This window comes from Psittacula echo, assembly GCF_963264785.1.
Source record: "Psittacula echo genome assembly, chromosome: 2".
NCBI lineage: Eukaryota > Metazoa > Chordata > Aves > Psittaciformes > Psittacidae > Psittacula > Psittacula echo.
The window spans coordinates 59,690,974-59,717,552 of NC_137737.1; the positions used below are offsets into that span (position 1 = coordinate 59,690,974).

A 26,579-nucleotide genomic window follows, 5' to 3' on the forward strand; every position below is an offset into this window, starting at 1 on the left:
CCTTGTCACCGCCCCCCCCGGTACCTGGGGGAGGGCCCGTCGATGGTGGGGGGGGCGGAGCTGCCCGTGCCGTACCGAGCCGTGCCGAGCCGTGCCGGCCCGGCATGGCTTCCCGGGAGCGGCTCTACGAGCTTTGGATGCTCTACTTCGCCAAGGTGAGGTCGGCACCGGAGGACCCCACGCACACCCCAGTTCTTCCCCAAACCTCGGGGTGGGGGGGCAGCACCCCTTTTAACCCCCATCACCCCGCTGCCTGCATCCCCCTTCCATAGGGGAAAGCTAAACCCTGCCTGCACCCCCCCCTGCCGGCACCTCCTCCCCGTATCACCCCCGACTTGGGGGGGGGCACCGCGTTCCCTCCATGCCCCCCATTGCGGCATTCCGTGATCCCCCCACCCCGTTCTCCCCATTTTGGGGTCACCGCAACCCCCCCCTCTGCACCCTACTGCTGCATCCTGGGGGCCGCGACCGCGTGTTCCCCCGCTCCCGGATTCCCGTTGCCATATCCCGGGAGTGACACCCGCCCGTACCCCGAGTTCCGCGATCCCCCTCGGGGGGCACCGCACCCTCCGGGACTCCCCCACCGCATCCCACCTGTCACGGGCGGATTTGGGGGGTCCACACATCCCCTTGCACCCGGCTGGGTGGGTTTGAGGGGGCCTTTCCCCCTTCCGGGTCCCCAAACCCTTGCCCAGCAGCAGGTGCTGCCGCGATGACATTGGAGCAGCAGCAGGGGGGAAAGGGGGGTTCCCTGTACAGGGCGGACCCCCCGGCACCACCGCCTGTCCTGGCCGTCCCTCCCATCGTATTTCCCTCTGCTGGGGCAGGTCCCACAGCCAGGGATCCTGGAGAATGAGGGAGGGGGGGCTCCTGGCAGACAGCATGGGAAGCCCTCTGTATCCACCTCCAAAGCCCCTTGTGTTTTGTTTTCTACTTAAGTATCCATGCGTCCAGGTTTGGGGAAGGGTAGCGGGGGGCATCCTGGAGGAAAGGATCACACACACCCCTGTGTCTCCCCCACGGCCTGGGGTGTCCGTCTCGGGGGGGATTGGGGTGAAGGGTATTATTTCTACCCCAAAACCCTGCCGTGTTCCCAGCACATGGCAGGGGGTTTCAGGAGGGATGAGGACCCTGGGGCCACCTGGGGACAGGGATAGCAGTTGTGTCCATCTCCTCCCCTGGCCCCGCCATGTCCCCCAGGACCCCTGAGGGGCTTGTACAAGGGACACATGCCACGTTGTGAGGTGTTCACACTCACCCAGGGACAGGCACCAGCCATAGTGTCAGGTGCACGTGATGGTGCGGGGACAGACATATGCCATGCTGTCAGGGTGTGCGTCGTTACATGTGGACAGATGCCATGCCGTTGGGGTGTTCATGCTCATCCAGGTTCAGTCGTTGCGCTGTTCGGGTGTGAGTGGTTGTGTAGGGATGGGTGGTATGTCCTTGTCTGACCATGGTCGTACAGGGACATGGATGTATGTGCTCACATGGGGGACATGTCCTATGCCTTCAGGTGTGTGTGGTGGTACGGGGGTATGGGACATGCTTTTGGGGTGTTCACACTTGCCCAGGGACAGGCGCTGCACTGTTAGTGTGTGCATGGTTGTATAGGGACCTGCCATCAGGTGTGCATGCTTGTACGGGGATGAGTGACATATCCTTGGGTGCCTGTGGTCATACAGGGACACATGCCACACTGTTGGGTGTTCACACTTGCACAGGGATGCGTGTTGCACTGCTGGGGGCTGTGTGGCCGTACACGGACCTGTGCCGTGTCATCAGGTGTGCATGGTCATATGGGGATGCGTGCCATGCCATCACAGTCTGCATGGTTGTATAGGGGACACATCATGCTGTCAGGGTGTGCGTGGTTGTACATGACATGCTATTGGGTGTGTGTGGTTATACAAGGACATGTGCCACGCTGTTTGGGTGTGCATGGTTGTATGAGGAGACATGCCACACCAGCAGGGTGTGCATGGTCATACAGGGGACATATGGCACACTGCTGGGTATGCATGGTCCTGTGGGGACATGTGTCATGCTGTCAGGGTGCGCATGGACATATGTGACATGCTGTTGGGTGTGCATGGTCATACAGGGACATGTGCCATGCCGTTGGGGTGTGCGTGGCCATATGGGAACACCCTTGCGTAGCAAGCATGCTGCACTGTCAGGGTGTGCACAGTCAGAGCCACACAAGAGGAACCGAGGCTGAGGTGAGACCTCAGCATCACCTCCCCAGCCAGGTCCTGTGCAAAGCTGCGCTGGCCTTCCCCGTGGTGATGTCCCCAAGCACCGGATGAGTACAAAGCTGCTGGGTCATGTCCCTGTCCCACATCAGCCTCTCAGTGTATCACTGCTGGGTTTATTTTGAGGTTTGAATGCAGCTGGTGATGCCACTGGTCTGAGTGTCACCTGGAGGGCAGCATTCCCCGTCATCGCAGCCCTCCCCGGCTGGTGGGATCAGAGAAGGGCTGTGCGCTGGGAGTGCGGGTGTTATCTCTCATGGCTTTAAAATAGGGCAGAGCTCACGTCACCGCTCCACCGCTGCTGGCAGGGGACAGGGGTGTTCCCAGGGATGTCCTGTGAGGTGGCCATGTCACGGCAGGGATGGTGCTGGCCGTGTTGTCCCACACCATCCAAGCGGGATGGCAGGAACCCCAGTGGGGTCCCATCACCAGGACCCCCGATGCCCCCCCATGGGACTTGATGGCAGGGAGGTGACAACCTGGTGGCTTTGCCACTGTCACTCCTGGGCGGGAGTCCGGAGCTGCCAGCAGCAGTGCTGGGGAGGGATGGAGGTGCCGGCATGACGTTCCCAGGCAGCACCGCGCCGCCCGAGCCTAGAAGCCACCCAACAGGCTCTGCCAGCCGGCAACCGGCTGGGACAGGCACTGGCAGCAGAGGCAGGCACTGGCACCGTCCCGGTGAGCGCTGCTTCCCTGGATGGGATAGGACGCCGGCTCCGGATGGGTGCAAGGTGGGGGATATTGGGTGGGAGGAGGGATGCTGAGAACTGGCAAACTCAGGACAACCCAGCTTTGGTTGCACTGATGGGAGTGGGGGGGACACAGGCAGGATTTGGCTCGTGTTTTTGGCATGGTCTGGTTATCCATGGTGTTTGCAACCCACTGGGTCTGAGCTTCGTGCCCTTGCCACGTGCCAGCCCCAGCAGTGGTGCCCGTCATCCCGTGTGCACCGTGGCCACTACCATGTCCTTGGCTGCATATCCCAGTGCTGCCGGTGGGTGCGTGGGGTCGGGGGCAGCTGTTGGCACCCCAAACCAGTGCCGGGCAGCCAGCTGCGGTGGGAGGAAGCGCCGTTGGGGCGGCGGGTGACTTGGCATTTCCTGATCCTCTGGGGTTTGTTGTGTTTTTGGGTGCTTTGCACAAGAGCAAAGCGAGGCGGTGGCAAGAAAGGGAGGGGGGAACGTGTAGAATAACTGCATCCCCCGTCGTGGCGCGGCTGCACCGGCGCAGCTCACCCGGGATCATGGATGGCCACGGCAGCCAGGTAACAGAGTCTGGTTGGGGGAGTAGGTGGGGGGACACCCCACACGTGGCTCACCCCACTTGGTGCTTGCAGCTGAGCGGTACCTGGTGGTAAATGGGGGAGTTTGGGAGGAAACGGGTGACATGGGGGTGAACGAATGGGACAAGGGGGGGTGGGCTGTGGGGGGATGCTGCTGGGGGGGGGGCATGAGGTCTCCTTGGGGACCCCCATGTTGCGGAGGTGCCGACGGTGCCTGGAGGAGTGATGGGGCTCCCCGTGTCATGGGAGGAGATGGGGATGGGGGGGTGGTTCTCTGTGGGGAGCAGGATGTCCCCAGGCAGGGACAGTTCCTGCCTGGGCTGGGGACAGCTGAGGGTGCTGCATGGGGATGCGTGGGGATGTGGGTCACCCCAGGTGGCTGCATGGGTGTACTCAGGGATATGGGTCACCCCAAGGTGCTGCACTGGGTGCTCACGGCCGTGGTTCGCCCCAAGGTTCTCCATGGAGGTGCTTCGGGGCATGGGTGACCCCAAGGGGCTGCACTGGGGTGCATGGGTCACCCCAGAGTGCTGTATTGAGGTGCTCAGGGACATGGGTGGCCCCAAGGGGCTGTGTTGGGGTTCTCTGGGACCTGGGTCACCCCAAGGGGCTGCACTGGGGTGCTCTGGGCAATGGGTGACTCTAAGGTGCTGTGTTGGCGTGCATGAGAACATGGGTGACCCCAAGGGTCTCCACTGGAGTGCCGAGGGCTTTGGGTGACCCCAAGGCACTGCATTGGGGTGCTCAGGAACATGGATGGCCTCAAGGGGCTCTATTAGGGTTCATGGGGACAGGGATGACCCCAAGGGGCTGCACTGGAGTGCTCAGGGCCATGGGTGACCCCCATGGGTGACCCCCATGGGTACTGTGCGGGAGGTGCCCGGCCCCAGGGTGCGGTGACAGCCTGGGTGAATCAGGTCATTGCACAACCACCAGGCTGGCAGTTGTGTCAGGCACTGCTGGCTGCCTGTGCCTGGCTCTGCCACCTGATTGGCTGGCAGCTGCCTGTAGGGGCCAGGTGTTCTGAGTGCTGGTTGGTCGGCAGGTCCCAGGAATGAGGTGCTCTGTGCAGGTGGTTGACCAGCAGTGGTCTTTAAGGGCCAGTGGCTCATACTGCTGATTGGCCAGTTATTGTCTATGGGGCAGGTGATCTTTGTGTTGATTGGTCAGGAGCTTAACGGGTTGTGCTGTTTGGTCAGCAAGTCCACAGGTTGTGCTGCTTTGAGAGCTGATTGGTCAGCAGCTCTACAGGTTATGCTTTTCTGATTGCCCATTGGCTGAAATGACCAAGTTGGGGCTTGACCACTCTAGCTGCTGATTGGCTGATACCTCCAGTGGCGGTGGTCACTGTGGGATCTGATTGGCCAGTGGCTCTCCACCCTTGCAGAAGGACCTCTCATACCTGCAGCAGTGGCTGGAAGCGTTTGTCATGAACTTCGAGAAGATCATTGCCCTGCCGTCGCTGGAGCCCCGGAGGTGAGACCACCCCAGCAGCCTTGGGTGAAACCCTGCGATGCGGGGCAGGAGGCGACATCCACAGCTACATTGGGGGTTGCCGTGGCGGCAGCTCATCCGCTCTCAGTGGTTTTCAGCCATCCGGTCTGAGGCTTCTGGAGGGGTTGATGGTGGAGGGGGCTGTGGGGTCACATCCTGCCACCCTCTGTTGTCCCTGTCACAGGCCAGAGGAGTCGGTGTCAGAGATCCCGGTGCTGCCGCGGGAGGTGCTGCAGGTGCTGAGCCAGCGGCTGGGGCAGTGCGTGGCCCAGGTCCCACGGGAGGAGGGTGCTGGGGCCAGCCTGGGGCAGGCGCTGCTCCTCCTCAAGTTCTTCATCATCATCTGCAGGTGGGTGACACCCCTCCATCGACATCCCTGGTGGGGGCCCGGCTTGCCTCTCTCCCCACCACACACACTGATGTTCCTGGTTTCAGTCCTCCAGCACTGCAGGATGAGCCTCAGGTGCTGGGGGGACATGGAGTGGACCCCCCCATCTCTGTGGTCTGGGCTGCCCCAAGTCTTTGGGGACCAAACTGGTATCACTCTGGTCCTAGACTGCCGTGGACCACTACAGCGCCTTCCTGGATATGCATCAGCATCCCTCCAAAACACACCACCCCCCCACTGAAGCGTAGCATCCCCCTCCAAACTGTATACTCCCCCTAGAATGTAGCATCCCCCCAAAAAAGTGCATCATTCCCACACACACAACACGCATCATCTACACCTAAGCACATCACCCCCATCTGAAGTACCTCACATCACCCCAAAACACAGTATTTATCCCCCTACCAAAGTGCATCCCACTCTCCTTGGCCCTGCAGCCTCAATCCAGCCGACATAAGGTGACCCCAATGCACGCACCTCTCAATGTGTTATATCCCAGCTCCTACCCCCCGACCTTTTGCAGGAACCTGGAAAACATCCAAGCAGACAAAACTCCTGGTTTCATCCCGGAGGTGCTGAAGCTGCTGCGGGTCTGTGCAATCAAGGTGACACAGGGAGGCGGGAGAAGGACACAGGGAGAACCCCTGCCCAAATTCTGGGGGGACTCGCCCAGAGGAGGGTTTTCTGAGGGCAGGTTTAATTCTGCTCTGTTTTTCTGGCAGCTGAAGACTATCCAGGAGGATGAGCGGAGCAGGATGCAGCTGGAGAACGGGATGCTCTATGCCCTGCATCTTTGCGAGTGCTTCTTTGACCCCTACCAGACTTGGAGGCGGCAGCTGAGTGGGTGAGTGGGGATGCCCCCCCTGCACCCCAAATCCCCCTCCTCGTTTTTCCCCCACACCTCACCCCTCTCTTTCCAGGGAAATCATCAGTGCAAAGGAGAAGAGTAAATACAAGTTTGCCCCGGCCCCTTTGCCCCCCGAGTTTGGCACCTTCTTCCAAGGTAAAAGGGGGTCCTACCCCCCCCCCATCACCCACTGCAGCTGGGCTTGTGTGCTCCAGCAATGGGATCTGGAGGCACGTGGAGGGTCAGTGTTGGGATCCATGGGTGCACAAAGCATCCAGGGGCATACAGTGCATGGGATGGGATCCAGGAGCACATACAGGATCCATGGGGGCATATAATATTCAGAGGTAGGTATGTGATTCGAGGGCAAATAGAGGATTCTATACCTGCCCCTGATTATTCTATACCTGTCCATGCAAATACAGGAGCTTATACCTGCCCCAGGACATCCTCTACCTGTCCCTGCAAACGTAGGATCCAACATTTTATACGTGCCCCCAGATCAGTATTGATTCAAGGACAAATATAGAATCCTATACCTGCTCTAGGACCCTGTATGTGCTTGTAGGGAAGGTCAAGTATAAGATCCTATATTTGCCCCAGGATCAGAATGTGATGCGGGAGCCTATATCTGACCCCAGGACCGCTATATGATTGGGTTGGAACTGGATGATCTTAAGGTCCTTTCCAACCCTAACCATTCTATGATGCCATCACTGAAGGGCAAATATAGGAGCCTATACCTGCACGCCAGAATCCCAGGGGGGCATATGTAGGATCATGAAGCAGGGATTAAGTCCTCCACAACCTGGGGAGTCTGCAGAAATTAATGCAAAAGGGACTTTTTTTCTGGGGAAGCCCCCCCTAAAAAAAAAAACCCTGAGGCAAAGTCATTGCAAAAAATCACCTAAAACTCCCAACACACCCAACTGCCTGGAAATCCCCAAACTGAGCCCTGTTTTTGAACAAAACCCCTCATATTTGTTAGGACAAAATAACCTTCCCTGGTGCAACTGGAGCTGCCGAACACTTGAGCATCCTCATCAACAGGGTCCAGCACCCCCACGGGCTGACTTCTGGGGTGGATTTGGATAGAAAAGGGATTTTTTCCCCATTTTGGGTCTTTTTTGGCTGTCTACTCCCCAAAGTAAATCTTTCCCTTCTTGTCCTTGCAGAGAGTTTCCAAGCTGGAGAGCAGCTCCCTGAAACACTCCAGCTCCGGCTTATCCATCTTTTCGGAGCCATCCTCTCCGGATCCAAGGTAGCACTGGGAAGCAGATGGGAAGGACTTGGGATGATCATCCAAGTGATAAGCCCCAAAGTTTTATTTATTCTAAGCAAGATAAACACTGGGATTAAACCACTTCATTTTCCAAAGCCTTTAAAAATCATTATTCAAAATCCCAGCCCTAAATTCTGTGGGTTTACCTTTAAAGCAAATAAATTAAAGAGGGGTTTGAATTGAAGCTGCTGGTTCATCACTGGTGGGGTGGCAGATGAGAACTTCTTGTCTGAATAAATTTGAGCAGAAATAGGTTGTAATTAACCCAGTACTTCAAAATCAGGATTTAATTAATAGCTCCGAAAGTCACTTTAAATTCATTTGCACGCACTCAGGAGCAGGGTGCAGTGAGATGGGTAAAGCCCACAGCACTGGAGGTGCAGAGCTCAGCATTAACAGCTTTAAAAAGGGGGTTTATATCGCGATAGGCACCATAAAAGCCCGTCTCCCCCATCATCCCGACAGCCCAACGCGCTGCGGGCCATCACGCCGTCGGCGGTGGAGGCGCTGCTGGGGGTGCTGCAGCGGGGAGGTGGGGGGACCCCCCCGGTCCCCGAGTTGCTGGAGCTGGCGTTGCGCAGCGTGGTGGCCGTGGTCCACGTGCTGCACGGCAGCAGCCCCGGCGCTGGCCCCGTGCCCTTGCGTGTCCTCCTGGATGGTTACTTCAGGGTGCTCAATTCGGACCTGCCTGTCACTTCCTTGGCCCCGGAGGCGGCCAGTGGCCTCATCACTCTTCGAGTGCTCATGCTGGGTAGGTGGCTGGGGATGGGGATGGGGATGAGGACGTGGGATGGGTGCTAAGCCATCATAACTTCACTGTAGATGCCATCCCAGCCATGCTGAACTGTGAGGACCGACCAGTCCTCCAGGCTGTCTTTCTCAGCAACAACTGCTTCGAGCACATCATCCGGCTCCTCCAAAACAGCAAGGTACCAGCGTTCCCGCTTGGTGACACTGGGATTGGGAATGCTCATCTCCATCCTCACCCTTCTTGGTTCTAAACAGTGCTGGGACAGGGAGACTGTGCTGCAGTGGCAACTGTGGAGTGGGGACCCTCCATAACCCCCTTCCCTCTTTCCCCCACCCCATACCGGGTACTGTTCCTGGAGCTGACACCCACTTCATGTCCCACAGCTCTACCTCGGCAGCTCACGGGAGGCAAGTGTAGGCCAGGACAAGGTCCCCACGCAGCCACCAGACAGGAATGGGTGCCAGCAGGTATCACGTGAGGCCACCCCATAACCAAACCTCCAGGTATGGTGTCCCGTCAATCCCATGGCTCAGCACACTCACCACCCCCATGTCTCTATAGGTCTTCAACGGCAGCTCCGATGCCATCGCGGTCCATGCTGTTGGGGTGCTCACCGCGATCATGAGCAACTCGCCCTCGGCCAAGGTGGGCAGCGGACCAGAGGCAGGGAGGACACCCCAAAAGCAGATGGGTTTGGGCATTTTCACTTTGCTAGGTGGGCTGGGGTGAAAGCAGCATGTGGTGGGGTTCAGCAAGGAGTCCCACGTGCCTGTGTGCTTGCAGGAGGTGTTCAAGGAGCGCATCGGCTATGCCCACCTCTACGAGGTGTTGAGGAGCCAAGGCCAGCCCACCCAACACCTGCTTCAGGAGCTCCTCAACATGGTGAGCATCCCACTTCTCCTCCCCACTGACCAAAGCCCTCAGTGCTGGTGGTTTGTGGCAGATCTCCCCCCCCGACAGCCCCATTCCTTGCCTTCCAGTCCTCTCCACCCTGCTAGTTTCCTATCAGCTTCCTCCTGAAGGGTCTTGGGGCCGTCTTTAGCTTGAAGTTATGCTCTCTTTAGTGGAGTTCTGAGCCCTTTCTGCTGTACTAGTGCTTGCTCTGGTAATGCTGGATGTGCAAGGTCTCCAAAGTGCTTGATGCATGGGGGGTTCCAAAGTGCTTGATGCGCAGTGGTCTCTGATGCGTGAGAGTCTTCAAGACCCTTGATGCATGGGGTCTCCAAAACTCCTGATGCCTGAGGGTCTCCAAGATGCTTGATGAACGGGGTTCTCCAAGACTTTTGATGCATGAGGGTCTCTGATATATTTGATGCACAGGAGTCTCCAAGGGGCTTGATGCACCAGGTCTCTGCTGCCAGCCCAAAGCAGCCATGGGGAGGATCCGTCCCTCTCCACAGGGTCAGGGCTGTACCAACCAGCTCTTGTGTTTCGGCAGGCAGTGGAAGGCGACCACAGCTCCTTCCCAGTGCGCCCCATCCGCAACGAGCAACCCCTGCTCATCCTGCTGGCCTGGCTGCCGGCTCTGCCATGCCGGGAGCTGCAGGTCTTCCTGTCGGGCTGGCTGGGGCGGCTCTGCGAAGCCTCCTTGCCCAGCCGCCTCACCTGCGTCAAGGCGGGCATGGTGGGCTGCCTGCTGGCTGCCCTGGCCACCGAGCCAGCGCTGCCTGCTGCCTGCTCCGAAAACTTGCTGGAGCTGCTGCGGGCATTGGGCAGCCTCTCCATTCGCCCCGGAGAGCTGCGGCAGCTGCTGCGCCTGCTGCGGCGTGAGCCAGGTCAAGGACCACATCCCTACGTGGAGCCCGTCATCCGTGCGCTCTCAGGGATGGCACGAGTCGAGGGACCACCCCAGGCACTGCAGTGCTTTGACCTGACACCCGGCATGGCGGGGATCATGGTGCCCACCATCCAGAAGTGGCCGGGCAGTGCCTTCGCCTTCCATGCCTGGTTGTGCCTGAGTGAGGAGGAACCTGAGCCACCGGCAAGGCCAAAGAGGAGGCAGCTCTACAGGTGATGCTCAATGGAGGGACCAGGGCAGCTAAGGTGAGGACGAGGAGGGGCAGCACCACCATCCTCACCATGCTCCTTCCCCACCAGCTTCTTCACAGCTGGCGGGACAGGCTTTGAGGCATTCTTCACCGCCAGCGGCGTGTTGGTGGTGGCTGTCTGCACCAAGAAAGACTACATGACAGTGGCATTGCCAGAGTTTGCCTTCAATGACTCGGCTTGGGTGAGCATCACCCCAGTCCCTGTCGCCATCTTCATCCCCGTCCCCATTAAGGGGGCAACAAGGACACCAGGGTGCCTGATGTCCCTCCATATCCACCCAGCACTGCGTTGACATTGTCCACGTTGCTGGCCGCCGGCCCTTTGGCCAGAACATAGTCAGCATCTATGCCGATGGGCACCTGCGGAAAACAGCACAGCTCCGCTTTCCTTCCCTCCATGAGGTAGGAGACCCCACAGCACCCAGCCAGACTCCTCCCCATGGCATGGAGCTGGGATTTGAGCACAGCTCATCTCCCTTCCAGTCCTTCACCTCCTGCTGCATTGGCTCTGCGGGACACCGGACCACCACCACCACTGCCACCACCGCCAACCACCCACCAGCTTCCCATGGGCCGGAGCTGGCCTTCCCCCCGCACCCTGCACTGGGCCGCTCCCAGTCTGTCCCCGCCGCACTGGGACCCCATGCTTGGACCCCCACTCAGCCTCCCACTGAGGGGGTGGTGGCCACCACAGCAGCCGGCAGCCAGGACACGGAGTGGGGCAGCCCCACCTCCCTGGAGGGTCACCTGGGCTCTGTAGCTATCTTCTGTGAGGCTCTGCAGCAAGCCCAGGTCAAGACACTCTTCTGCACAGGTATGTCAGGATGGGACTGTGGGAAGTGCGGTGCTGCTGCCTAGCGGGGTCTTCTCCACCATGCCCCAGCTCATCCCAATCCTCTTCCCTCAGGACCAAACGTCACATCACCATTTACAGTGGAAGGTGACTTGGCGGAGCTCAGCAGCAAGCTCTTGCTGTACTACACCCCACAGGTGAGGAGAGCAACCCCTTTGGTGATGGGGACAGTGCAGGCAGACCCTTGGCCATAAGTGACATCTCCAGGAGCATGAGGATGCTCTTATGGTGCTCTCTTCTAGGCCTGCAGGAACAACATCTGTCTGGACCTCTCTCCCAGCCATGTCTTGGATGGAAGGCTGACGGGGCACAAGGTGGTCAACTGGGACATCAAGGTATGTTGGGTAAAGGGTGGCACATCCTGGCCCATCAACCCTATGGCGTGGAGGCAGCTGGGTCCCTTCTTGGGTAGAAGGCCAGGGCAGGAGCTCCACAGAGTCTTGGCTAGCCATGGTGGTTCCCCTGGACTCTACAGGGACTCTGATACATGGTATTGGGTCCACCAAGGACCTGCGTGACCTATAGGTTCCCTAAGGATCTGTCTGCCCCATGGGCCCTCAGGGTAGGCACCATCGGCAGTGCCAGGGAGCAGGTGCTTTTGGGAGACCTGTTTCAGGTTTGTGCTGTAGGATGGGCCTGGGCACGCCATGATGTTTGCCAGCCACAGGGCCTGGCTCTCCCCGGCTTGAGCTGAGCCTGTGAGCAGGCAGGATGGACCTCAGCTGCCTGTGCAACCTCCTCCTCTGCGCCGCCATCACCACACAGCACCCAGCAAAGCTTCTCACCTCCCTCTGGCAGGACGTGGTCAACTGTGTCGGTGGGATGGGTGTGCTGCTGCCCCTGCTCGAGCAAGTGGTGTCCAAGAGGGAGGAGCCAGAGGATGAGCAGGAGACCAATGACCTGGTGGGGCCAGAGCTGACGTCCTCCAGGAATGCCCAGGGCATGCTCATCCCACTGGGCAAGTCCTCAGGTGAGGACCTTGAGGGATGTGGAGCAGGAGCCGCCCTGCTCTGGTGGCTGGAGGTGACCCTGCTGTTATGTAAGTGTTGCCTGGACTAAGCTGGTGTCTTGGGTCTTGCTCAGGTCTTGCCTGAGGCAACCAAGAATGATGGGTAATGGAGAAAGTGTTGACATCTTTTGATGTTGTTATGCCCCAGTTAGTCATAAACAAGCAGTTCTGGGAAGATGAGGGTGACTTCAGCCTGCTTACCTCCAGTTTGCCTTTGCAGAGTCTCTGATGTCTTATAGTAAGACTGGGTTCATGCCAGAGCCGCCTTCTGCGTAGGTGAAATGTGCTTTCTCCCAGTACCCCTGAGCTTATTTCCAAGCTCAAAACAATAGAGGTTTCCACTTGCATAAATGTGGGGGAAAAGGGAGAACAGGCTGAAAAGTTTGCAGAGGAACATTAATGGTGGGGTCTCCAGGGTGCTCTTTGCAGGCAGATACAGGCAGCGCCATAGAATGGTGTTTGCATGGGCACAGGGCTCACAGCTACTGGCGGGGCTCTGCCCTGTGCCTTGCAGAGAGCAGGCTGGAGAGGAACAGCGTGGCTGCGTTCCTGCTGCTGGTGAAGAACTTCATCCAGAACCACCCCGTGAACCAGGAGAGCCTGGTGCAGTGCCATGGGCCGGCCATCATCGGGGCGCTGCTGCAGAAGGTGTGGTGGGCTACCGAGGGCTCCATCCCGTCATCCCCAGTACCATTCTCCAAAGGGGATGCCAGGGCTGCAAGCCTCACCTCTCACCCGCGGCAGGTCTCCAGCCCACTGCTGGACATGAGCACACTGATGGCCTCACAGATCCTCATGGAGCAGGTGGCCTCCGAGGGCAGCGGGCTGCTGCTGCACCTCCTCTACCAGCATCTCCTCTTTGACTTCCGCATCTGGAGCAACAGCGACTTTGCCGTCCGCTTAGGTGGGAACCGGGGGTGCTTGGGGTGTTCTCCATCCCAACTGGCCTCAGGGGCTACTCACAGCTTCCCCCTGCAGGTCACATCCAGTATCTGGCCAGTGTTGTCAAGGACCACAAGCAGCGCATCCGCAAGAAGTACGGGGTGCAATACATCCTCGACTCCATCCGGACGTACTATGGGTGAGTTGCCACTTGTAGTCAGGACCTCCATATGCTGTTGTGGTGGTGGGCTTCACCCCTTGAAGCTACAGTTTGAGGTAGACACCATTTGTTGGGGTAATATTCCCCCTGCAAGCACCTCTTGGAATGCTTTCTCAGTGTGGGAGCATGGTGGTGGGTGCAGGACCCTCCACTCCCCATGGCCATGCCCCATGCCCAAGCCTCCACCCATAGATTTCAGGGCTCAGTCAGCCCCAAAATCCACCCCAGCATCTTTCCAGCAGCAATCAACAGCATGGTGGCTCCTGCGGCAGGCTGATGCCCTTTTCTTGCCTGACCCGACGCGTTTCTGCACACCAGTCGTAGTGAGGGTGCTCACACCCCACAGAGACCCCAATGTGTGGGGTGGACATTTCCCAGTGGGCAGGGTTGGCTAGAAGGGATGTGAAAACTGGGCTGTCCCAAAGCATCTTGGACTTCATGGTGGGATTTAGGATCATGCTGGCAGTGGGTGACAAGGGGCAGTTGTGCACATCCCCAGAGGTAATGCCAATGTATGTCCATCCATCAGCACCTCCAGGGAGAAGACCACAGCCACCGATGACATCAAGACAGTGCAAACATCCCTCTTCAGCCTGGTGAAAGATTTCTTCTGCAGAAGCTTCTCTGGGGAGGAGATGCAGAGCTTGCTGAGCTATGTGGCCGGGGCTCAGGATGAGCAGCAGGTACAGCACCAAGCTGCCCTGGTCCCCAAACACCTCAGTGTGCTGTGAGCTGGCCCAGCACTTGGCAGCAGGTGGGGAGAAGCTGCTGAGGTCCCAGTGGGGCGCATGGAGAGCAGTGGACAATCAGCCCCATGTCCTGCAGGTCTGCGGGGCACTGGAGGTGATCCACAGCCTGTTGAAGGGCTCGCCAGCTCAGGAGCAGCTCTTTGCCTTCCTCTTTGAGCCAGGCCATGTGGAGATCCTCTTCTCACTGCTAGTGCAGAAGAAGTTCTCTGACGAAGTGCGAGAGAGGGTTTTCAAGGTAAGGCAGGTCCCCAGTCCCAACCTCTTGCTCAGTGGCCAGGGGCTTTGCTGCGGCACAGTGGCCACATTTCACTGTCTCACCAGGTCCTTTACAAGATGCTGAAGTACGAGAAGGTCCCTGAGCGCAGCAAAAGCCGCCTGAAGCTGAAGGACATCGGGTACCAGGGGCTCATTGCCTGCCTCAGTGACATCCCCGGCTCCATGCTGCTCTTCCGCTGCCTCTCGGAGCAGGTCCTCGGGGCAGGTACTATGTGCCCTACCAAAACCAGGCTAGCCCTGAGCACCCATCCCAAACACATGCCATGGGGTCATCACGGTGGCTTCCCGTGAGGCTCAGCTACTGTTGGGACTGGGGACCTTTGGTGCTTTTGGGGACAGAAGGAGGTGTCCCACCACTGTGCTCCCTCTCCTTGTCCATAGACCCTCCCAACTACAAGGACCTGGTGGCCGTGGTTTACCTGTCCCACCGGGCTCAGCTGACTGTCCGGCTGGACATCTGCCGCAAGGTGAGCCGGGTAGGGAGCGCAAGGGGCTGTGACTGAGTTGTCATCCTGGGGCTGAGTTTCCTGGGCACTCAGCCGTGCTCAAACACAGGGGCCATGGGGATGGTGGTAACGCCTCATGCACAGAGCTGCCAGCACCTGGATGTATCAGCATGGAGATGGTGCAGCCTCAGCACCCCATGCTGGAGGGGTTATGGAGGATCTGAGGTGCTCATGACCAAGCATCCTGTCCCTTGGAGGAGCCAACCCCCCAGGAGACAAGTAGGAGCTGGGGCAACAACATCAGGTCTCCCACTTTTCTTTCTCTTGCAGCTCTTCCACTTGATCTACGCGCAGCAGGACATGGTGAAGCAGCTGGCGCGGTTGGCTGGCTGGCAGGACACACTCACCAAGCTCTACGTCAAGGAGTCCTACGAGTCCCACCAGCACAGCCTGAGCAACGGGGGCAATGGGGGCTGCCTGGAGCTCCTCCGCCTCTCAGACCCCTCTGGCAAGGATGGGGCAAGCCCACCACCGGCCGAGCTGCAGGAGCTGGATGTTTTCCTGCCTCTGGGCTATGAGGCCTCAGACCAGGAGCTCTCCGAAGGCTTCTCTGACCACTCCATCTCCCCAAGTGGCCGCACCAAGTCCTTCCACTCCTACAACTTCAGGTCTTTTGACTCCTCCGACCGGGCCAGCCGCTCATCCTCCAATCCTGGTGATGGTCCTCCCTTTGATGGTGTCTACCACCCGCTCTCGCCTTTCTCCACCTCACCGTTTGACCTGGGGCTCGACCTGGCCAGCACCAGCTCCATCACCACAGCTGAGAGTGGCACTCAGACACCTGCCAGTGGCCCTGGCACCCCATCACCCCTGGAGAGCTTCAAGCCCTTCCCAGGGATGCGGGCGCGCAAGAGCTCCAGCCTCTCAAATGTCCTGGATGAGAGCAGCTACCAGGACATGCTGCCCAGTGACAACGTTTCCAACACCAGCAACCCCCAGGTGAGCCCCAGCCCACCGTGCCCACCGCCCTGGGCTATGCTGGAAGCAGAACCTCTCACCCATCCTCTCTGTTGGCAGCAAACACCTGAGGAGGAGCTGTGCAACCTCCTGACCAACATCATCTTCTCAGTGACGTGGCGTGGTGTGGAGGGCTGGGATGACGTGGCATGGAGGGAGCGCGGGCAGGTCTTCTCCGTCCTCACCAAGCTGGGGACGGCGTGCGAGCTGGTGCGGCCTCCCGATGAGATCAAGCGCAGGTGAGTCCTGTGCAGGTCTGGATGGGTGCGTGCTGAGGGAGGACCACCCTACAGAGCTGCCTGCTCTTCTGCAGCCTGCTGGAGATGATGCTGGAGTCAGCACTGACGGATCTGAAGGAGTCAGGGCCAGCCACCCTGCCCGGTCTCACCCACAATGCCCTCAAGCTGCTAAGGCTGCTCCAGGACTTCTTGTTCTCCGAGGGACACAACAACCAGGCCCTGTGGAGTGAGAAGGTGCATGGGCACGAGCAGGGGTTCCTTATCCCAAACCCGAGCTCAGAACCCTAATGCTAACCCCTAACTGCCGATGTTATCCCTAACCCTACACCCTGCCCCTACCTGCAGCCCTTGAACCTAACCTTAGAAAATAACCTGTGCCTTAGTCCTAAACCGCAACCCTGACCCGTAACCAGTAAACCAAACCCTAACCCTAAAGCTTAGCCCTAGCCCTACACCCTTGCCATAAACCTGACTAACTCTAAACCTTAACTCTACACCCTGCAACCTTGCTGTGAAGCCCAATCATATATCCTAGTCCTAACCCCTAATTCGAACCTTTAACCCCACTCCTACAACCTTACCATAAACCCAGATCCAATACTCTAATCCTATATGCTAAAATCTAACCCTAGACCCCATCCCTAACTCTTACCCTGTAAATCTAACCCTAGCCCTTGCTGTAAACCCTCATCCTACACTATCGCTATAAAGCCTAACCCTGATCTTAAACCCTAACCTCTACACCCTTACTGTAAACTCAAAACCTTAGCCCTATGCTCTAATCTATAACCCTAAACTGTAAACCTAACTCATAACAACCTCCTAAATCCAAACCCTAAAGCTTAAGCCTATATCCTTGCTGTAAATCTCAGCCCTAACCCCAATTCTATACCCTAGCCCTAACCCAAATCCCCACCCTTAACCCTAACCCTACACACTTACAGGAAACCAAAATCTTAATCCTATCCCCTAAACTCTAACCTGAAGTTATAATTTATAAATCTAACCATACCTCCTAAATCCTAACCCTAACCCTTAACCTTACATCCTTGCTGTAAACTTCAACCCTAATCCCAATCCTATGCCCTACCCCTAACCCCAATCGTAACCTTTAACCCTATCCCTCCACCCTTCCATAAACCCCTAAGCCCCAATACGTAACCCCGATGCCAGACCCAAACTAATTTGTCACTAGGCCTTTGAGTTGGGATTCTAACCTACCCCTATACTATAATCCTAACCCCTACCCATAACCCAAAGCCGTGTCAAGCAAAGCCCCCCCATGACGGGGACAGACCTGGTGGCTTTGCATCCACCCAGCCAGAGAGGTGGGGGGTGCATGGCCGGGTGTGGGGCTCACTGTGCCCCCCCCAGATCTACGAGGGGGTGAGCAGTCTGCTGGACAAACTGGGTGTCTGGTACCACCTGGCCAACGGCACCTCCGACCTCAAGGAGATGGCCCAGACGGGTCTGCGCATCCTCGTGGGCTACATCATGCTGCAGGACCCCCAGGTGGGTCACCCTGTCTTGGGGTGAGACCCCAGCCCTTGAGGCAGGGCAGCTGGCCCCATCTGACGGCTGTGTCCCCTCCAGTTGCACTCGCTGGCATACGTGAAGCTGCACAGCCTGCTGCAGACCTCCTCGGCTCCCAAAAAGGATGAGGCTTGCTACCTCCTGGGCAAGCTGGAGACCCCACTGCGGCGCTCACTGGACGCTAAGTCAGAGACCTTCTCCTGGTTGGTGCCCATTGTCCGTACACTGATGGACCAGTGCTACGAGACCCTGCAGCTGCAGCTCTTCCTGCCCTCGCTGCCCCCCACCAATGGCAGCCCCACTTTCTATGAGGACTTCCAGCTCTTCTGCACCACGCCGGAGTGGAGAGGCTTCATCGAGAAGCACGTGGGTACCATGGGGCATGGGGTGGCATCACTGTTGGGGGAATGCTCTCCCAGGCTTAGAGGTGGGTCTGTGCTGTAGCAGGGTTCCCATGTCACCACCTGAATGGGATAGCCTGCAGGGGTGACCTCCAGGGCAGGGATGCTCGTAGCCTGGAGGATGGTTGGTGGGTGCCCAGCCCTGCAAACACCTCCCCTCTTGTCCCGGTTCTCTTGGTAGGTGCAGCCCACCATGGCCCAGTTTGAGATGGACACCTTCGCCAAGAGCCACGACCACATGTCCAATTTCTGGAATGCCTGCTATGATGCTATGATGAGCAGCTCCCAGCGACGGGAGCAGGAGAAGGCAGCCAGTGGCAAGATGTTCCAGGTACTGCCTGTTCCTCACCCCTGGGATATCACCCTGGGAATGTGCTTCTCATCCTGGAGACATGCTCCTTACCCCAAAGATGTCATCCAGGAGATGTGCTCCTTGCGCTGGGGTTGTCATCCTAGCAACGTGCTCTTCTCCCTGAATAAATAATCCTGGGGATTGAGCTCCTCATCCCGAGGAATGTCATCCTGGGGGCATTCTCCTCACCCTGGGGATATGGTCCTCAGAACATGCTCCTCATCCTGGGAGTATCATCCCAGGGACGTGCTTGTCAACCCAGGGACATTGTTTCATGCGCTCTTCACCATGGGTATGTGCTTCTCACTCCAGGGTCATCACCCAGGGGTCATGGGGATGTGCTCCTCACCCTAGGGACATTAATTTTGGGGAAGTGCTTTTCATCCTGGGGATGTCATCGGGGGGAGATCTTCCTCACCCTGGGGACATTGTCCTCAGGATGCACTCCTCATCCTGGTGACATTGTTCTGGGGACATGCTCCTCACCCCAGGGACATCATCCTGGGGATGTGTTCCTCGATCTGGGGATGTCATCCTACAGACATTCTTGCCCCAGGGACATGGTCCTCAGCCTGGGAACATTAATCCTGGAGATGTGTTCTTCATCATGGGGACATGCTCCTTACCCTGGGGACTCTACTCTCAGGAAGTGCTCCTCATCCTGGGGATATTTTTATGGGGATGTGTTTCTCATCCCAGGAACATCATCCTGGAGATGTGCCCATCATCCTAGGGATGTGCTCCTTACCCCAAGTACATCATCCTGGGGATATTCTCCTTGCCTTGGGGACAGCACCCCATGGACATGCTCCTTACCTTGGGGATGTCCCCAGGCCCCAGCCCTGCTGTCACTTCACTCTTCTGCTCCCTTGGCAGGAGCTGGTGCTAGAGCCGGCGGCGAAGCGCTCCAAGGTGGAAAACATCCGACATGCCAATGTGCTCAAGCAGGCCAACAACCACCACAGCACCGTGCTGAAGCAGTGGCGGTCCCTGTGCCGCCTCCTCACCTCTCCCCGCTCCGCCTGGGCTGACCGGTGAGCCTCAACCCGAGTCCCCATGGAGGGGTGCCATGGCTGGCGGTCCCCAGGGTGCCTCACCTTCACCTGCCCCCAGGAACCCACCGGAGGTCCGTTGGAAGCTGTCAAGTGCCGAGACCTACTCCAGGATGAGGCTGAAACTGGTGCCCAACCTGAATTTTGACCAGCACTTGGAGGCCAGTGCCCTACGGGACAACTTGGGTGAGGCTGATGGGAGTGGGGCACCCAGGGGTCCCCCATATGCCACAGGCAAGGGCGTACCAGCAGTTGACTGTACCCGGTGGGGTTGAGCTGAGAGCTGTCATGGGCCTTGTTGAGCCAGGGGGATGTGATGGGGTCCTTCGCAGGAGTTGTCCCCCAGCTGTGAGGGAGGCCTGCTGACCACCTCCTCATTGCAGGAGCTGACCACCTCCACAACCCCGCCGAGTCCCTCCCACTTGCCATGGCCAAGGAGGCCAAGGTGAGCGAGCTGGAGGACGACCAACTGGCCGAGGAGGACCTCCCTGTCCTGGACAGCCAGTGAGTGTTCCCATTCCCTGCAATGGCGTTGGCTCAACCAGACCGGGGGTGTCACCAGTGGGGTCTCCTCACCCCCCCGGGTGTCACCCAGGGCTGAGCCCAAGGAGCAGAACCAGCGGGAGAAGCTGGTGGTCTCAGAGGACTGCGAGCTCATCACGACGGTGGCTGTCATAGCCGGGCGCCTGGAGGTGACAACCCAGCACATCTACTTCTACGATGGCAGCAGCGAGAAGGAGGAGACGGAGGGAGGTAACAGCGTGTGCTAACTGGGGGGTTCCAGCAGCAAGGTGGGGTGAGGACCCCCCTACCCATCCGACCCCCCACAAAAGCCCATCACACCGGGTGCTGGTAGTTTTGGGGGTGGGCTCCTCCCAGTCCCAGGGGAATGCTGGCCCCAGTCACTGCCTCAGGGATGGGGGTCTGGGTGGATGGTGGCACCCACGGAGCTCTGTGTCCCAATCTCGGCAGGGATCGGCTATGACTTCAAGCGCCCCTTGTCCCACCTCCGGGAGGTCCACCTGCGCCGCTACAACCTGCGCCGCTCCGCACTGGAGCTCTTCTTCATCGACCAGGCCAACTACTTCCTCAACTTTAGAAAAAAGGTGGTGGCAACCTTCCCGCTGCCCCAAACCCCTCCTGCAGCCTCTGCCCTGCCCAGGCTCCAGCCACTCCATGTCCTCGCCTCCATCTCCACAGGTGAGGAACAAGGTGTACTCCTGCATCCTTGGCCTGCGTCCCCCCAACCAGATCTACTTCGGCAGCCGGTCGCCCCAGGAGCTGCTGAAAGCCTCAGGGCTCACACAGGTACCAGCCTCACCTTGCCCACCTCCACCCCATATCTCCCCTTCTTCTTGGCAAAGGGGAGCATGCCAGCATGAGATGGGGATGCCCATGGACCAGGGATGGCCATGGGAATAGAGATGGCCATAGGCTAAGGATGACCGTAGGATGGGGAATGGTCATGGGACTGGGCGTGGCCACAGAATGGGAATGGCTGTAGGACCAGGGATGGCCATGGAATGGGAATGGCTTTGGAACCAGGGATGGCCATGGAATGGGAATGGCTGTGGGATCGGAGATGGCTATGGGACCAGAGATGGTCATGGCATGGGAATGACCATGGTACCAGGGACAGTCTGGGACTAGGGATGGCCGTGGGACCAGCACAGCCAAGGGGTGGGGGTGTCTGCCCCGTCTTCTGCTTCTGCCGACCCATCTTGGCCACCCTTGCTTCACCCCAGAAATGGGTCCTGCGGGAGATCTCCAACTTCGAGTACCTCATGCAGCTGAACACGATCGCAGGGCGCACCTACAATGACCTCTCCCAATACCCTGTGGTGAGCCCCATCTCCCCCCACTGTCCCCCAGTGATCCCATGCCCCCCTCCAGCCTCACCTACCTCCCACCCCCCCAGTTCCCCTGGATCCTGCGGGATTACGTCTCGGAGACCCTTGACCTCACCAACCCGGCAGTGTTCCGGGACCTGTCCAAGCCCATTGGAGTGGCCAACGAGCGGCATGCCCAGGAGGTGAAGGAAAAGTGAGTACCCCACAAATGAGGGATAGGGGGTGCAGGGAGCGTTTGGCTGGCTCCTGATGGACCCCCCCTCCACCTCGCCCCCAGGTACGAGAGCTTTGAGGACCCCACAGGCACCGTGGACAAGTTCCACTACGGCACGCACTACTCCAACGCAGCGGGGGTCATGCACTACCTGATCCGCACCGAGCCCTTCACCACCCTCCACATCCAGCTGCAGAGTGGCAGGTGGGTGCCCAGCGGGTGCCCCCCAGGGAGGAGCTGACGTCAGTAGGGATGAGCAGGCTCCAACCAGTTGTCCTGTGCAACCAGGTTTGACTGCTCAGACCGGCAGTTCCACTCGGTGCCAGCAGCATGGCAAGCCCGCATGGAGAACCCTGTGGACGTCAAGGAGCTCATCCCCGAGTTCTTCTACTTCCCCGAGTTCCTGGAGAACATGAACGGTGAGGGGCACCCATCGTCACCACCATGGGGACAGCACCCATGGGGGCACCGCAGGTGTCAGCATCCCTCACCCCCTGCCTGCTCTGCCTGCAGGCTTCGACCTGGGCTGCCTGCAGCTCTCCAACGAGAAGGTGGGCGATGTGGTGCTGCCCCGGTGGGCGCGCTCCCGCGAGGACTTCATCCACCAGCACCGCAAAGCCCTGGTGAGGTGGCGGAGCTCATCCAACCCCTCCTCTGCTCCCATCCTTGGGGGAGTCGCTGCAGGGGGTGATGGGCATTTGTGGCCCTTCGTGATGTCCCATCCTTGGACAGGAGTCGGAGTACGTCTCAGCCCATCTCCACGAATGGATCGACCTCATTTTTGGGTATAAGCAGCGAGGCCCGGCTGCTGTGGAGGCCCTCAACGTCTTCTACTACTGCACCTACGAAGGTAAGCCATGGGGCAAGTAGATGGGGGGGAGACCACCTGCAAGGTGGCTTCCGCATGACCATCCCCATCCCCAGGGGCTGTGGACCTGGATGCCATCGCTGATGAGACACAGAGGAAGGCTCTGGAGGGCATCATCAGCAACTTTGGGCAGACACCCTGCCAGCTGCTCAAGGTAGCTCATACCCCCACGCCAAAACACCAGCCCCTTTCGGGGGGCCACCCCCCTTTTCATGGGTTCCCTTGGCCCTCCAGGAGCCCCATCCTGCCCGGCTCTCAGCAGAGAGCGCTGCCCGGAGCCTGGCCCGTCTCGACACCCGCTCACCCAACGTCTTTGAGAACCTGGACCAGCTCAAGTCCTTCTTTGTGGAGGTGAGGACAACCCTAGGGGGTGCCTGGCTAGGATTGGGTGGGGGTGATGGCCAGGAGAGTACCCGCCGGTTGCTGTCTCCCTGCAGGGCATCAGCGACGGGGTGGCCCTGGTGCAAGCTGTGGTCCCCAAGAACCAGGCACACTCCTTCATCACTCAGGGATCACCTGATGTCCTGGTGAGTGCAGGGGAACTGAGGCTTGGGTGCATCCTGCTAGCCTGAGGGGGAGACTGGGACCAAACCCCAGGAGGGTTCTAGTGGTGGGAGCTGTGTCACCTCCCTCTCCATCTCTGCCCAGGTCACCGTGAGTGCCAACGGCTTGCTGGGGACCCACAACTGGTTACCCTATGACAAAAACATCTCCAACTACTTCAGCTTCACCAAAGACCCCACCGTCTCCAACGCAAAGTGAGTTTGCGCAAAGTGAGTTGGGCGCTTGGTACCCGGCGAGGGTCCCCAGAGGTGCCACCAGCCCGCTCATGGCTCTGCCACTGTCCCATGTCCTTCCCCACCAGGACCCAGCGCTTCCTGCAGGGCCCCTTCGCCCCTGGCGCAGACCTCTGCTCCAGGACGCTGGCTGTGTCCCCTGATGGGAAGCTGCTTTTCAGTGGGGGACACTGGGACAACAGCCTCCGCGTCACCTCACTGGCCAAAGGGAAGGTTGTTGGGCACATCACCCGGCACATAGGTATGTCCTCCTCCAGTGGTGAAGGTCCGATGATGCCCTGATGGGTTTGTAGCACCACGGGGGAAAGCAGGGACATGTGAGAGGGTAGGGGACATCTCCCAGTGCCTTCCATCTTCTGGAGACAGTCCAGGCTCTGTCTCAGTCGCAGGATGGGATTAGGGTTAGCAGCATCTCCACCCCCCAAAATAAATACATCTTGATGCTATCCCCTGGGGTCAGGGGGCCAAGCATGGTGGGACGGGATGAGCACCTCACGGTGTCCCTCTGGGTATCACAGATGTTGTTACCTGTCTGGCACTTGACCTCTGCGGCATCTACCTCATTTCTGGGTCCCGGGACACCACCTGCATGGTGTGGCAGGTCCTGCAGCAGGTAGGGGGTTGATCCTCACCCCATGTTCCAGCCATGGTGGGGTAGGGAGCCCTACCCCGTACTCCAGCCACAGAGCTCGTGGTGGGCACTGCCACCAGGTCACTGAGGTCCCTGTGTCCCCAATGCCAGGGTGGGTTTTCCAGTGGCTTGGCTCCCAAGCCCATCCAGGTCCTGTACGGTCACGATGCCGAGGTGACGTGCGTGGCCATCAGCACCGAGCTGGACATGGCAGTGTCAGGATCCAAGGTGAGCTGGGGTGGGCAGCAGCATGGGTGGCAGGGTGAGCAGTGCCGCCATCATCATCACCTTGTGTCCCCTTAGGATGGCACCATCATCATCCACACCATCCGCCGGGGTCTCTTCATCCGGTCCCTGCGGCCGCCTGGCGAGAGCTCGCCCCCCACCATCCTCTCCCAGTTGGCTGTGGGGCCGGAAGGGCAGGTGGTGGCCCAGACCGCCGTGGGTCAGCGAGCCTGCTTGAAGGTATGGCCAAGTGTCGCTGCGTCCTCCCCGTTGTCACAGTCCGTGTGTGTGTTCCCCCCGACTTTGCGCTGTCTTTCAGGACAGGTTCGCGCTGCACCTCTACTCGGTGAACGGGAAGCACCTCTCCTCCGTCCCGCTGGATGAGGAGGTGACAGCCATGTGTCTGACAGAGGACTTCGTGGTGCTGGGGACCATGCAGTGCGGGCTGGAGATCCGTGACCTCCAGAGGTGAAGGCTACCGCCTGCCTTGTCCCACTCCAACCACCCCCTTAGGGTGCCCGGGGGGATCAAAGGGTCCCATCTCATCACTTGTCTTCTCACAGCCTGAGGGCAGCCGTGCCCCCCGTGCCCATGCGGGTGCCCATCCACAGCGTGTCCGTCACCAAGGAGAAGAGTCACATCTTGGTGGGGTTGGAGGATGGGAAGCTCATCGTGGTGGGGGCTGGGCAGCCCGCGGAGGTGAGCATGGACCCCCAGTGGTGGTGGGGCTGGGGGGGGGTTGTACCTCAGTGTCCTCTGGGTGCTGCTGGGCTGGAGATCTCTGTTTGTCCTCCTTGGTCTCCAGAGCGGAGGTGGACAGGGGTGGGTTGAGGGAGATACGGAAAAGGAGATACCGGAAAGGGAGGGAACGGAGGTAGAGGTGGATTATAGGGAAAGGGATGGAGACGGAGGTGGAGAAGGGGATGGTGGGTGGATGGTGATGACGAAGGGGTTGGGAAAGGGATGTGGGTGCAGATGGGAAAGGTGATGGTGATGGGAGAAGCGGTGGGGATAAGGATTTGGAAGGGGATGAATGTGGGTGAAGCAAAGGATGGGGTTTGGAAGGGGCTGTGTGATGAGAAAGGGGTGGAAGCGATGGATGTTTGGAAGAGGATGGAGAAGGGGATGAGGATAGGGATGATAAAAATAGGGATGGAGAAGGGGTTGGACATTTGAGAGGTGACACTGATGGAGAAGAGGATGTGGAAGGAGAAAGGGATAAGGATGGAGATGGTGAAGAGGATGGAGAAGGGGATGGAGGTTTAGGGGGTGATGGAGATGGAGAAAGTGATGAGAATGGATAAAGGGTATGGGGATGTGGAAGGGGACAGGGTGCGGGTGCTCATTCCCTCCCACCCAGGTGCGACCAGGCCAGTTCCACCGGCGGCTGTGGCGCTCCACGCGGCGCATCTCCCAGGTCTCTGCCGGGGAGACAGAGTACCACCCTGCCGAGGGCAAGGCCTAGGCTGGCACCCAGCACCCGCCCAGGGTGCCCGGCACACAGACAGGGGTCCCCCTGCACCCCGCAGAGCTGGGGGGCCGGTGAGCCCCGCGCTGCCCGCAGGCTGCCTGCTCAGCCCATCGCCCGTGGCCTTATCCAGCCCCCGGTGGGGTGGGGGGCGCAGGATTGCCCCCCCAGTTTTAGGGGGACATGTCCCTCCATCCTACAGAAGGATGGGGGAGAGGATTCGGTGGTGGGGACCCCTCGCTGGGAAGGGGGGTACCACGTTCCCCCTGCCATTCCGCTGGCCAGGAGCCGGCCAGTGTGTTCTCTCTTCCCCCCTTTTTTGTTTTGTTGGTTTCTTTTCTATCCATTTTTAGACCTTTTACAGAAAAAGAAATTAATAATAATATATCTATGGGAAATAAATGAGTGCAAGGCCCCTGTCTGCCCTGCGCCGGATGGGGGAGTGACACCCCCTCTGCGGTATCCCCCCACTCCCATGTGCCCCCCTCTCCCATCTATCCCACTTTCCAGTGTCTGTGTCCAACCCTTTCTGCCTTCACCACATACTGGGGCCATCCCAGCACAGCCTGTGCTCCAGGCTGGGAGCCAGCGGGGCCCCGTAGCAGCAGGACCCAGCCAGGCTGGGACACGGGAACACATGCGTCATGAGTGCAGGGGGGACACAGGAGCTCTGCATCCGCGTGTCAGGAGCCCATGGGGCTCAGCAGCCATATACCCATGTGTGACAAGTGTAAGGGGTCCTGGTAACCCTGTACCCATGTCATGAGTGTAGGGGGTCTCATCAGCCACATACCCATGTGTCATGAGTGGTGGTGGGTCTCAGCAGCCATGCATCCACATGGCAGAGCTGGGGAAGGGGGGGGGCTTTGTCTCATCAGCCGTACACACGTGTCACAAGTGCGGGGTGGTCTCAGCAGCCACGTCATGAGCATGGGGGGTCTCAGCAGCCACACAACCATGTGGCGTGAGCATGGATGTCTCAGCACCCGTGTGTCAGCAGCCATAAACACACGCGTCACGAGCATGGGGGGGGGTCTCAGCTGCCACGTACCCATGTCACAAGGGCGGGATGTCTCGGGAGCTGTGCACTGCCCAGGGTGGCCTCAGCAGCCGTGTACCAGCACGTCATGAGCGTGAGGGGTGTCTCAGC

General features: G+C 59.1%; 1 protein-coding gene across 1 annotated transcript; it reads left to right on the plus strand.

Annotated features, from left to right (window-relative positions):
- Positions 1-104: 104 nt before the first annotated feature.
- NBEAL2 (neurobeachin like 2) lies at positions 105-25,687 on the plus strand (the record flags this gene model as incomplete). The annotated part of the gene is made up of 55 exons (XM_080611541.1): positions 105-155; positions 4,925-5,013; positions 5,216-5,380; positions 5,943-6,024; positions 6,142-6,263; positions 6,340-6,422; positions 7,442-7,527; positions 8,014-8,299; positions 8,371-8,477; positions 8,683-8,766; positions 8,861-8,944; positions 9,083-9,181; positions 9,738-10,309; positions 10,397-10,529; positions 10,630-10,749; positions 10,831-11,161; positions 11,255-11,337; positions 11,443-11,535; positions 11,999-12,170; positions 12,724-12,857; positions 12,954-13,113; positions 13,188-13,290; positions 13,841-13,994; positions 14,137-14,295; positions 14,382-14,541; positions 14,718-14,803; positions 15,113-15,781; positions 15,860-16,038; positions 16,113-16,272; positions 17,413-17,550; positions 17,632-17,937; positions 18,154-18,303; positions 19,201-19,358; positions 19,438-19,562; positions 19,760-19,880; positions 19,972-20,129; positions 20,349-20,482; positions 20,577-20,684; positions 21,122-21,217; positions 21,295-21,419; positions 21,504-21,644; positions 21,729-21,859; positions 21,954-22,063; positions 22,173-22,290; positions 22,365-22,462; positions 22,543-22,659; positions 22,746-22,835; positions 22,957-23,066; positions 23,174-23,346; positions 23,624-23,718; positions 23,848-23,964; positions 24,040-24,201; positions 24,281-24,429; positions 24,525-24,660; positions 25,322-25,687. 55 exons carry the CDS (start codon positions 105-107, stop codon positions 25,424-25,426), a joined length of 8,277 nt encoding a protein of 2,758 aa, XP_080467667.1. The 3' UTR covers positions 25,427-25,687.
- Between the last annotated feature and the right edge of the window lie 892 nt (positions 25,688-26,579).